This window comes from Eschrichtius robustus, chromosome 16 (assembly GCF_028021215.1).
Source record: "Eschrichtius robustus isolate mEscRob2 chromosome 16, mEscRob2.pri, whole genome shotgun sequence".
Classification (NCBI taxonomy): Eukaryota; Metazoa; Chordata; class Mammalia; order Artiodactyla; family Eschrichtiidae; genus Eschrichtius; species Eschrichtius robustus.
In genome coordinates this window covers 49,921,599-49,932,560 of record NC_090839.1, presented here as the reverse complement: position 1 = coordinate 49,932,560, position 10,962 = coordinate 49,921,599, and the positions used below count along the sequence as shown (strand labels likewise).

General features: G+C 44.4%; 1 protein-coding gene across 1 annotated transcript; it reads right to left on the bottom strand.

Moving 5' to 3' along the window:
* Window positions 1-2,362: 2,362 nt before the first annotated feature.
* RBBP9 (RB binding protein 9, serine hydrolase) lies at window positions 2,363-8,239 on the bottom strand. The gene is made up of 5 exons (XM_068524286.1): window positions 8,123-8,239; window positions 6,912-6,954; window positions 6,052-6,157; window positions 3,165-3,250; window positions 2,363-2,777 (listed from the first exon to the last, which is right to left on the bottom strand). The coding sequence occupies exons 1-5, from the start codon at window positions 8,219-8,221 to the stop codon at window positions 2,551-2,553; spliced, it is 561 nt and encodes a 186-aa protein (XP_068380387.1). The 5' UTR covers window positions 8,222-8,239; the 3' UTR covers window positions 2,363-2,550.
* Window positions 8,240-10,962: the final 2,723 nt, after the last annotated feature.

The following is a 10,962-nucleotide window of genomic DNA, read 5'->3' as shown; positions in this document are numbered from 1 at the left end:
CTCATTGTGGTGGCTTCTCTTTGTTGCGGAGCATGGGCTCTAGGCGCGTGGGCTTCAGTAGTTGTGGCTCGCGGGCTCTAGAGCGCAGGCTCAGTAGCTGTGGCGCACGGGCTTAGTTGCTCCGCGGCATGTGGGATCTTCCCAGACCAGGGCTCGAACCCGTGTTCCCTGCATTGGCAGGCGGATTCTTAACCACTGAGCCACTAGGGAAGCCCCGAGACAATAATTTTAAAATACAGCACCTCTGCTGACCATTAAATGGGTACTTACCCTACAGGAGTAAATTTTGACCGAAACAAATTGTGGTGCTCTAGACTCACAACACCACCAAAAAATCATATTGTAAGTGAAGTCCTAACCTTACACTTGATTTCCATTTAGTGTAAGGTATTTTGCTCACCTGAAAATAGATATTCCCTAGAGTCTATCAAGGCCCCTCTCTGCTTTATAAAGATCTGTAGAGAGTCAGAGAATCATGAAAGGCCATAATTTGACGGTTTAAATGAATAGTCCATGTGGGATTCTTCCCTGAAACTCCTCTATCTCTTAGTTTGGTGATGAGTAAGTTGTATGGGATCATAATCTTTATGGTGATCAACTAAGCAAACTAGTCAAACAAAAGTAACTTCAAAAGTAACTTCAAGTTGAGTCACTTCTACGTTGGTGGTGGGTGAGGGAAGCACGTAACACGCGCTCTAGCGCAATGCTGTCCAATAGAACCTTCTATCAGGATGGAAATGCTCTATATCTGTGTCCAGTAAGGAAGCCACTAGTCAGCCGTGGCTGGTGAGCACCTGAACCGTGGCTTCTGTGAATGAAGAACTGAACGTTTTCTTTGCTGGTGCCCTGTGGTTACTGGTTACCGTACTATCAGCCCAACTCAACCATCGTATGCCTCTATATTCAAGTTATTTTTATAGGAATGAAGAATATCAAATTACTTCTCAATTGTATATATTTGGTTTTTTCTACAGAGGAAGAGGACAATAAAGTATTATGAACTGTTATTTGTATAAGTTTGTAAATTTTTTTAAGAAAGGACTTCAGAAAACAAGGCAGAGAATACGTAGAACAATGACTACTTCCAAATAATTCAAATAGAATCAAGCTTTGATTATAGGCTTGGTCAAGTCAATGCTAAACAGCTTCTCTAAGAAAAGTATTCAATGGATTTATCTACTTTGTTTTTCACTAACTTGTCAAACTGTTTTTAATCTTTATTTTTAATTATAAAAGTAAGACACAGTGCACAAATTCAAATAATCCCCAGGTGTATAATGTAAAAAGGAGATGTCCACCACACCATAACTACCAAAATTCCCATCCCCTAAGATAATTGCTGCTAAAAATTTAGCGAATCTCTCCTGACACTCTTTGAGCACATTTAGAAATCAAAAGCCTTTTCAGGTTCAAATGATGGCTTTGAATTTTCGTTAGGTATGAACAGTGTGGGAATTCACATTATTGCAGCAAATATCAGGTGTGCATTTACTGGAAATTGTTTTGAGATGTTACTTGGGGATAATAATAGCCAAAAAACGTTGGAAAATGAAAAAGGGTTTTTTTGAGGGAGTATGATTAGAAGAAAAATCATGGAATGATGCTGAAAGAGATATAAAGGACCATGGAAATTAAAAGGTAGAACACTTTACAGAACAAAATTTGAGATATGGAAAGATCATTTTTAAAAATATTTAAGACTTTGTAACAAAATCCAAACTGTTCCCATGATTTCATCCTTTGACGTCATGTCTATTTCTCAGGCTTTTCTCAAGCTCCAAAGCACTGGCTAAGTGAATACTTACAGCAGAGGTCACACATGGATGGCTTGGACTTTGTGTCTTGCCGTGTTTGCAGATTTTTTATTTACACTGTAGTTGCCAACTAACATAACCCATATGTCTGTAGACTGAACGTAATTCATGTACATGTGGATTATATATACATACACTTATGGTCCCTAAATACAAAGTGTATTAATTTCTTTCCTTGAAAATCAGAAAACTGGCAATGCCTTGCCAAATTCCCACATGGCAACAATCCAGACAGGGCCCAGCAGGAGTTCTCCCCGTCGCCCTAATCCTTGCCAGTCTGGTCTTAGACCGATCCCTGCCTGACCCCGCAGACCCCTGCTTCAACCTCCTTGTGTGTCACTCTCCCAACATGTTTAAGGACATGTTATGCTGCAACTCCTACAGCATAACATGAAACCTGTTTAGTTTTAGTCTGGACTAGGGATCAGGAAACCTGGGTTTCGTTTCTGTCTTATTCACTTTGGATAGGTAAGGGTGGTTAAGCTGTCCCATGTCCCTTATCAAATGGGAAAAATACTGTTTTAGGTCAGAGTAATTTGAGATGTAGATTCTATGGAAAATGAAAATACTGTTTGTAATTTAGTTTGAACATTGAAACGTGTGTGTTTTTTGGACCTTAATTTGATCTGGTTTGCATGCCCGCTATTCATCTGATAATAGATGATCATCATCTGTTAATAATCTGATTGTGGCCCTACTCCCATGTTGTTACGTAGAACAGCAGGAACCACCCTGGCTATCCTGGCACTTCCAGCATGGACTTGACCACACTAACCAGTTCATGAAACTCTGTGTTCTGGAAATGGCCACGGTCAGTGAATCTGTACAATTTGGCTTCCAACCTGTTGGCCACTTCTTGTTGTTCCTTCCAAGGAAGGAAAGGATCGTCGGTGGAGCCAAACTGCACAATGTGAGGGCAGTTGGCTTTGATCTTCTCCCACTGCCAGGGGCGGCTGAAGTATCCTATGAGAGGAACACACAAACTGTCAGTGTCGTGGATGCTTTCCGTTCTCGCCACTCTAGTGAGGACCATGGCAGAGACGCAGAGAGTCAGAGCCCAAGTGTGAGTTAGAAGCCCTTCTTCAGTTTTCAGATCCATAGGGCTTGATACCATAGCTACTGGTGAAGGGGGAGGATAGGGCTCAGGGGTTCAGTTCTAGACTACGGGTTAGATAGTGGCTCACCGCCCTCTCTAAGTGCCTAACTTACACCTCAAGATGGGTGGTAAATATTCCTCATGTGCTGTTAGATTTTGTGTTAGCCTGTCGGAAGACAGTGCTGTTTTACTACCTGAGCGTGCAGCCCCGTGGCTACAGGAACGGCTCTTCTGGTTTCTGCCTTCAGACTTACCACTTGCCCGTTCATTGTCATCCCCCAGGTCAGACGTGTACGCAGACACTAACACGATAGCATACACCCGGTGGGTCTCTGCATACCTGGAGAGAGAGGAAGGGTGTAGCTGATGTTTAATGTTAAATCTGGTCCCAGAAAGTCAGTAAGCCACCCAAAACTCATTTGATTTAGCTTACAGAAAGCACGTGCTAGAGGCTGCTGAGGTTAGTATGAAAAAGAGCAAGGAAAATGCAGAAATATGAGCCTGGTGGTTAATCACCTCACCTGGGCTACCTGAGTTTCTACTCTGTTTTCAAGGTAGTGCAAACCTCTTCCGTAATTCTTTCTGAATCAACTTAAAAGTGTAATCATTCCCTTTGATGTGTGCATTCGTCGGCATTACTTGGTTGGTTAACATGTGGATTCCCAGGCTCAGCCCAGAGCATCTGATTCAGAGGATTGTGAGTGAGGCACAGGAATCTGCATTCTAAGGCGTGACACCTCCCCAACCCAGATGACAGACGCAAGTGGTCTGTGACTGTACCATCCCAGAACTGTGCCTCTCTCACACACGCTTGTTTGCCCTGTCTTACCTCTGTCCCCCAAGGTCATCCCTCAAGGGCAGGTCCGAGCCTTCTCGATTTTTGTGACCCTGTTCCCTAGAACAGTGCCCCGCAAACAGACACTCAGCTACCTGTTGACAGTTCCCTCACTGAGCAAAGGCCAGGCTAAGGAAGGACCTAGAAAGGTAAGAGCTCTAGGAGGCCTTGGTGCCAGGCAAGATTTAGGGTTGGTATTTTGTTCTTGTGCCTAAACTTTTTCCCCAATCTTTTGCTTTGAAAAATGTCAAATTTACCGGAAAGTGAGAACAACAAGCACCCAGATTCGTTAATTTTGCTACAGTTCACCCCTAAATACTTGAGCACGTATCCCCTAAGAACACGGCTGTGCTCTTATGTAACGACAGTATCATTCTTACACCTAATAAATTTAGCACCAAGACAGTAACATTACCTGTATTCATTTTTCCCTAGTTGTACCAAACTGTTCTTTAAAACATCTTTTCAATCCTAGATCTGGTCAAAGATCATGCGTTTGGTTTCATGACTCTTCAATCACTTTTAAATTTGTTTTAAATGAGATTGATGACTTTTAAGAATTCGAGGCCCATTTTCTTGTACGTTATCCCCTAAACTGAACTTGTTTCCTCATGATTAGGCTGAGGTGAAACAGTTTTGGCAAGACCATTATGTTGGCAAAGTTGTGTCCTTCCCACTCCTCCACAATGATGGGCACACGATGCCAGTTTGTCCCATTACTGCTGAGACTGTCAGATTCCCTAGGGTGATACCCCTCAGATCCCTCCACTGTAAAGACACAATTCCCCCTTGTGATTAATAAGTAACTGTGGGGTAGTCCTCTGTATCCTGTTCCCCTATGATCTTAGGTCCCATGGCTTTAGCATCTGGTTTTCTCCTTGCCCACCTTAACTTTAGAAGTTAATTTTTAGAAGGTTCCTGACAATCCTACAGTAAATTTCAGGAGTCTTTAAAAGAAGCTACATCGTTATTAGCCAGCGGCCTGCGAAAAATTCAGTTGGCCTTGGGTTAGCACAGATTTCAGCATAAAGGGCTTTCTTCATTTTCCAGACAACCCCTGGCAGCTTGTAAACACTATGTACCATAATTCTGTAGGTCCACATCGTAAAGCATTATTCTTGTAGCTTCCACAGGTGTGGCTGAAAGGTTATGGAACTTGGCAAGATTTCTCTATCGATTCATGTGACATCCTGAGGGGCTGCTGGGGACAAGAAGCCACACAAAAACCATAATCCTGGGACTTCCCTGGTGGCACGGTGGTTAAGAATCCGCTTGCCAATGCAGGGGACACAGGTTCGAGTCCTGGTCCAGGAAGATCCCACATGCCCCAGAGCAACTAAGCCTGTGTGCCACAACTACTGAGCCCAAGTGCCACAACTACTGAAGCCCACGCACCACAACTACTGAAGCCTGCATGCCCAGAGCCCATGCTCTGCAACAAGAGAAGCCACTGCAATGAGAAGCCCGCACACCGCTACGAAGACCCAACGCAGCCAAAAATTAATTAATTTTAAAAAAAGAAACAAAAAAACCCATAATCCTTTGTCATCCAGTCCCACAAATACAGAGGAAACCCAACCCTAACAGGCTATTCAGCTAGCTCCATCCTTACACTCCAGGCCTTATAAGCCTGCAGGGTGACGTTCTAATGGGGAGCAGCAGGGAGGCGCCCATGACCCCTGGGGGCTGGGGCCAGCCAGGGGGGAGGGGGGTGGAGGGCAGTGCGGGTAACAGCCTCCACCCTCCAACGGGGAGTTATCAGCGCCTACCATATGCCAGACACTCTGCCAGGCACCGGGGTTTCGTGTCAGAGTGAGCAAAGCCCCACCCTCATGGAGCTTACATTCGACTGGAGCAGAGACCTAGAGAGGAGAAGGCCATGCAGGTGTCTGGGGACAGAGAGTCCAGGGAGAACAGCGGCAAGCACAGGCCTAAGGAAGGCACACGCTCGGCGTGTTCAAGGAACTGCACTGAGGTCTGTAAACCAGGCTGGGGACAGCGAAGGGGAGACGGCGGAGACGACACGGCGGGCGGGGGGCTTGAAGGCCGAGAAGTTCTCCTGAGGGTGACGGGAGCCGCTGGGGTTTGGAGGCACTTGTGTTTTAAAAGGGTCACTGTATCCCAGTAAGAGCAAAGTATCTTTTTAATCCACTAACCAAACCAGGAAGGAATTAGGACAGATCATGTTACCACTCACTGTCCCCTCTGCAGTGGAAACTTAAGATGTGCACGAAGTATTTCCCAAGCAAGCTTGACTGGAGCCCACAGGGGTAGGGGGGATGGTGACAATTCAATAAGGACCACACCTCATGGCTGCAATGGCCCCAGAACTGTGGCCTATGATGATGGTCTCCTCGTCACAGTGCAGCTCCGTCTCCATGAAGGGCAGCCAGATGCTCTCTCGAGCTGTGACTAAGGTTCAGGGGAAAGAAAGAGTCCGTCACTCAACAGGGACAGTCTCAGTCCAACGCTGCCCACCTTTCTAACAGAGGACCACTCCAAACCGCAGGGCCACAATGTGGGATGCGGCTGTTTTAATAGGGCCAAAGTTCTATGTGTTGCTGTCTGAAAGACTGAAATCTGTAGTTTTGGTAAATAGTTTTGTTTTTATTTTTTAGCATTATCTTGAAAGGAAATACTAAGGAAATAAAATATAACTCTGAAGTTTAATGTAAACTTTCCAACTTAAAAACAAAAATCCTCTTGACAATATTGTCTCTCAAGTTCATGTCCATCTATATTCTTTCTTCCCAAAAAGGAAATTCCTGAGACAAGTCATAGGCACACTCAGAACAAAAGTGGCCATGTTACATTTTCTAATATTAGGATCTCATAGAGATGCTGTAAGTTTTGTCATACCTCTGCCTCAAATGAAACACCCATAAATTTTGCCTGAAAATATTTGACTTATAGAAGGGAAAATCCGTTGCTTACAAAGTTGAAAATTAAATTCTTCTGAGCCCAGGTGCTCTTCTTGATCCTTTCTAGAATTTTCTATCATGGTTTTTGGTTTGCACCCTCCTCCCCCAAATACTTGCCATCATTCACTCTGAGGTACGTATTCCCTTAGGCTTCTCTGCTAGGATATTCCTCTTCTCTACCGGAAAATGGCAAGATCAAAACCCAATAAGAGGAGGCTTTTTAAAGACACGTTTAAAAAACTTACTTGGGTCAGGCATGTTTTTAGCCAAACACTGGAAACCAGGTATCTATGATATGAGGGGGAGAAAAAAAGCTATAATAAAGAGCTTAATTACAACTAATACTTTGCTAATAAGAAATGAGACACCTGATATGAGCTTTATCAATTCAGTAAGTAGTTGATTATATCATGAAATGAAGTGAGTAAGTGCTACAGGATTCCATATGAATATACAATCCCTCCTCATCAACTCCATCTGTCTGTAGTTCTCTATCTAGCCAGATCTGTAGATCTCTTTATATGTGCATCTGCACATGTACATTTATCACCACTGGCATATACATATAGAGAGGGCATAATAGATTCTAGACAAACTGACCTGGAGCCAATCAGACTATGCTCCAGGGAGTAGGTAAAATGTGGTTCATAAACGTGGTACAGAAAGTTGGAGATCCAATCCTCTTGGACAGCTGCAGCCCTGACCTTTTGGTTTGTAGCTCTAGCCATGGCTCTCAGCCACAAGCCTGGAATTTTATTCTAGAGACCCAGTCTAGAGCTCTAGAGGTTGGCAACTCAGGAAACAGTCTTATTGCCTAGTTATGGAAGAGGGTTTAAAAAAAAAAATCAAGATGCACAAGACAACCCGCAGTTAGATGCCATTTTTATAAAGCTCACAAAGAGGCCAAATTTAACAATATATTGCTTAAAGGATACATACATAGATTGAAAAGTACATTAATTTTTAAAAGCGAAACAAATTTTAAAAATTTCATATGGCAGGGAAACGGGATGAAGGGACATACAGGTGGCTCTGAAGGTATTGATAATGTTCTAGATTTCAGTTTGGTGAGGGACCCTCAAGTATTGATTACATTATTCTTCATAATGTACGTACGTGTTACATACATCCTTTGTAAATATTAATATTACATATTAAAATGTTTAAAAATCCGAGACAGAGAGAAGACTGGTGTAGAATTATCTGGGAGTCCCAGATCTGAACCCGCAGGAGATACGGGGAGCGGGCTCGGTCTCCAGTTTCTAGAGGTGGAGCTTGTACTCTGAGCCCTGAGAGGAGCCCTCCGGGCTGCTTCACAAGCCGAACTTCCTCCACTACTTGTAGAGTCTAAGACGGGGTTCCCGGCAGGGCTCTGCACAAGCGGGTGGGAGCGGGGAGCCCTCCGGCCTCTCCCGCGCCAGGCCGACTTCCCAGTGCAGCGAGGCGCGTCTCCTACCTGCTCCAGCCTCCTCTTCACCCAGCCGTACCAGCCGTAGGTGGCCACATCCCCGCCCCCGTTCCCGGGGACGATCACCGCCTTGCAGGGCGCCGCCATGAATGCAGCCGACCTGAGGCGCTCAGAGCGCGACCTGGGAACCTGCCCGTGGCATTCTGGGAATTGTAGTTCCGGAGCGCCAAGCGCGCACCCACTGAGCCTCTGGTTCCCTATTGCACAGGGCAGCCGCAGACAGACCTTGCGGGTTTTCAGCAGCTGTAAGTCACCTTTCACTTGCCTCTTACTGGCGCTTCCGTTTTCCCCCCTTATTTGTGACAGCCCAGAATGTGTTATCTCTTACCTAGACTAACTGATATTTGTATAGAAAAGTATGTTTTAGTTTCAAAGAAGCAGAACACAACCCGTTTTCTTTGTTGAGGGCTCCTGATTTCAAAACAGTTCTTAATAGAATAGTCAACATCAGCCAATAACAGTCAATACCAGCGCGGCATGGCAAAAAACAAAACAAAAAACAAAAAGAAAATTAGGACTCAAACACTAGTTCTTAAAAAAAAAAAAAAAAAAAGGCTTTGCTGAAACCCTTCGGGGCATTTCCGGGTTTTGGGGGGGCATGAGCCACCCATTACCTTGCACAGCCCTTCAATAAACCTTTCTCTGCTCTAAACCCTGACGTTTCAATATTGTTTGGCCTCGCTCTGCGTCAGGCACATCAACTTGTGTTCACTAGCATATCTAGGGGTCCCTATATCCAAAACACTGAATGGTTCATCCTGGTTTTTGTACTGAATTCCTTTCAGCGTGTATTGTAGGTCAGCGGCTGCAGTGGCTCACGACTTGATCCTTATAGAACTGGATGGCAGACAACATTCTTTGTTTCACACTCTCTGTGTTTGTGCATCTGTATGCCTTCATGGCTGTAATCGCAAAGGTCTTCACCTCTTGTTGTAAGAGTGTGAAATGGTTTACTAACTTTAGGGAGTTCTAACAAATTCGATTATTACATCTTTTAAAGAAGCTTTGTTCTCATTGCCTCTTGCCATATTAATTATTTTAAGCTGGTTATTTTCTAAGAAACAGCAGATGTGGAAAAAACTCTTAGCCAAGTAGGAATTATCCTTTTGTAAGACACATTTACATCTGTAAGGGAAATCTCCATTTGTAGGTTGTCTCCCTCTCTGTACCAGGAAGAGGATGACCACATCTCTATAAAGTTATCAGTGGAGAAGCCAGTGACTTAAATCTGCTCAACAACCTTACCCTTGTTTACTGTGCTTTTCCTGGTGACTTCCCATAACTGACTCCCCACCCTCAATATCCTCTTTTGTCTTTAGCTGAGGATGGTTTTTAAGGTGAGGACTTAAAACATTTTGGCAAGTTACTCATTTTCCCTAGGTCTCTCCCATGTATACATGTTACTAAATTTCTGTTTCATTTTCTCCTGTTAATCTGTCTCATGTCGATCTAATTCTTAGGCCAGCCAGAAGAACCTAGAAGGAAGGAGGAAATTTTCTTCCTTCCCAATGCCTATCAAGATAACTACACAGTCACATAAATCAACTATTCCTAAAATTCACTATTCCTAAAATTAGGAAATTAAACTTCTAATACATTAATGTGCTAGATTTAAAAAAATCCTTCTTACAGTAATTTCTAGTACTAGGAATCCAGGTTCAAATAAGTCAAGCAAATTTTTGGCAAATGATTTTTTCTTAATGTTTGGTTAAAAAAAAAAAACAGCTATGTCTTTCTGTAAAAGAGAAGAATAAATCTGACTCCACATTGGATCTGTTTCTTTTACTTTAACCTTTGTATTCTATTGCTTTTGCTTCAAGTTAATCACTAAAGGGATGTTGCCTACAGCTTAAAGTATACATAATGGCCAAACTCGAGGAATTCTGCCTCCCATGCCTGAGTGTTAAGCTAAAATACCTTTGTTTAGCTCACAGGAAACATCCTGACCAGGCCCCCCTGTGAATGGCTGCAGGAAAAAGGAAATTAACACATCCCCTCCTGAGTCTGGCTGGAACTGAGGCAGGAGGTAAATAGGCCCCAGGCTGAACAATTTCTCCCCTGCCGACAGAAACTCCATAATAGCAGAAACTCCATAAAAGCAGGATGATGGAGGAGGCTGGGCCCTGCCCAGATAAGAGATAAAAGACCACATATTCCTCCTTCTCAAAGTCAAGGAGACCTCCCCGACTGCACATGTGCAGAAAGGCTCCTTGGAGGTCAAAAAGGGAGGGGGCGCCACCTCCTAGTATGTGACGTCGACTACCTATAGGCCTCTTCACTAGAATCCATCTTGGCTAAGAGATGCGCACCCACACAGGTGAGGACCCTGAGATATACCAAATTCGGTCTCAGAACCAGGCAAAGCAAGATGATTGGTCAGAAGAAACCATGAAGAAATGCCCCATAAAAGTGATTCAGACTGCCACGAGGGCGTGACTCCCTCTCTGAGCCCGCCCGTGTGGCTCTCCACATGTACTGTACCCTTTTCCTTGTTTTTTTTTTTTTAAGTATTTATTTATTTATTTATTTATTTATTTAATTTATTTATTTATGGCTGTGTTGGGTCTTCGTTTCCGTGCGAGGGCTTTCTCCAGTTGCGGCGAGCGGGGGCCACTCTTCATCGCGGTGCGCGGGCCTCTCACTATCGCGGCCTCTCCCGTTGCGGAGCACAGGCTCCAGACGCGCAGGCTCAGTAATTGTGGCTCACGGGCCTAGCCGCTCCGCGGCATGTGGGATCTTCCCAGACCAGGGCCCGAACCCGTGTCCCCTGCATTGGCAGGCGGATTCTCAACCACTGCGCCACCAGGGAAGCCCCCCGCCCGCCCCCC

Bases quoted from the DNA above. Each gene is read 5' to 3' on its own strand.
- RBBP9 (XM_068524286.1), bottom strand. From the start codon at position 8,221: ATGGCGGCGCCCTGCAAGGCGGTGATCGTCCCCGGGAACGGGGGCGGG. The intron at 6,158-6,911 runs GTAAGTTTTTTA...CCTGAACCTTAG, and splicing joins TAAAAACATGCCTGACCCAA to TCACAGCTCGAGAGAGCATC. The intron at 3,251-6,051 runs GTGTGGTCCTTA...CTCTCTCTCCAG, and splicing joins GGGGCCATTGCAGCCATGAG to GTATGCAGAGACCCACCGGG.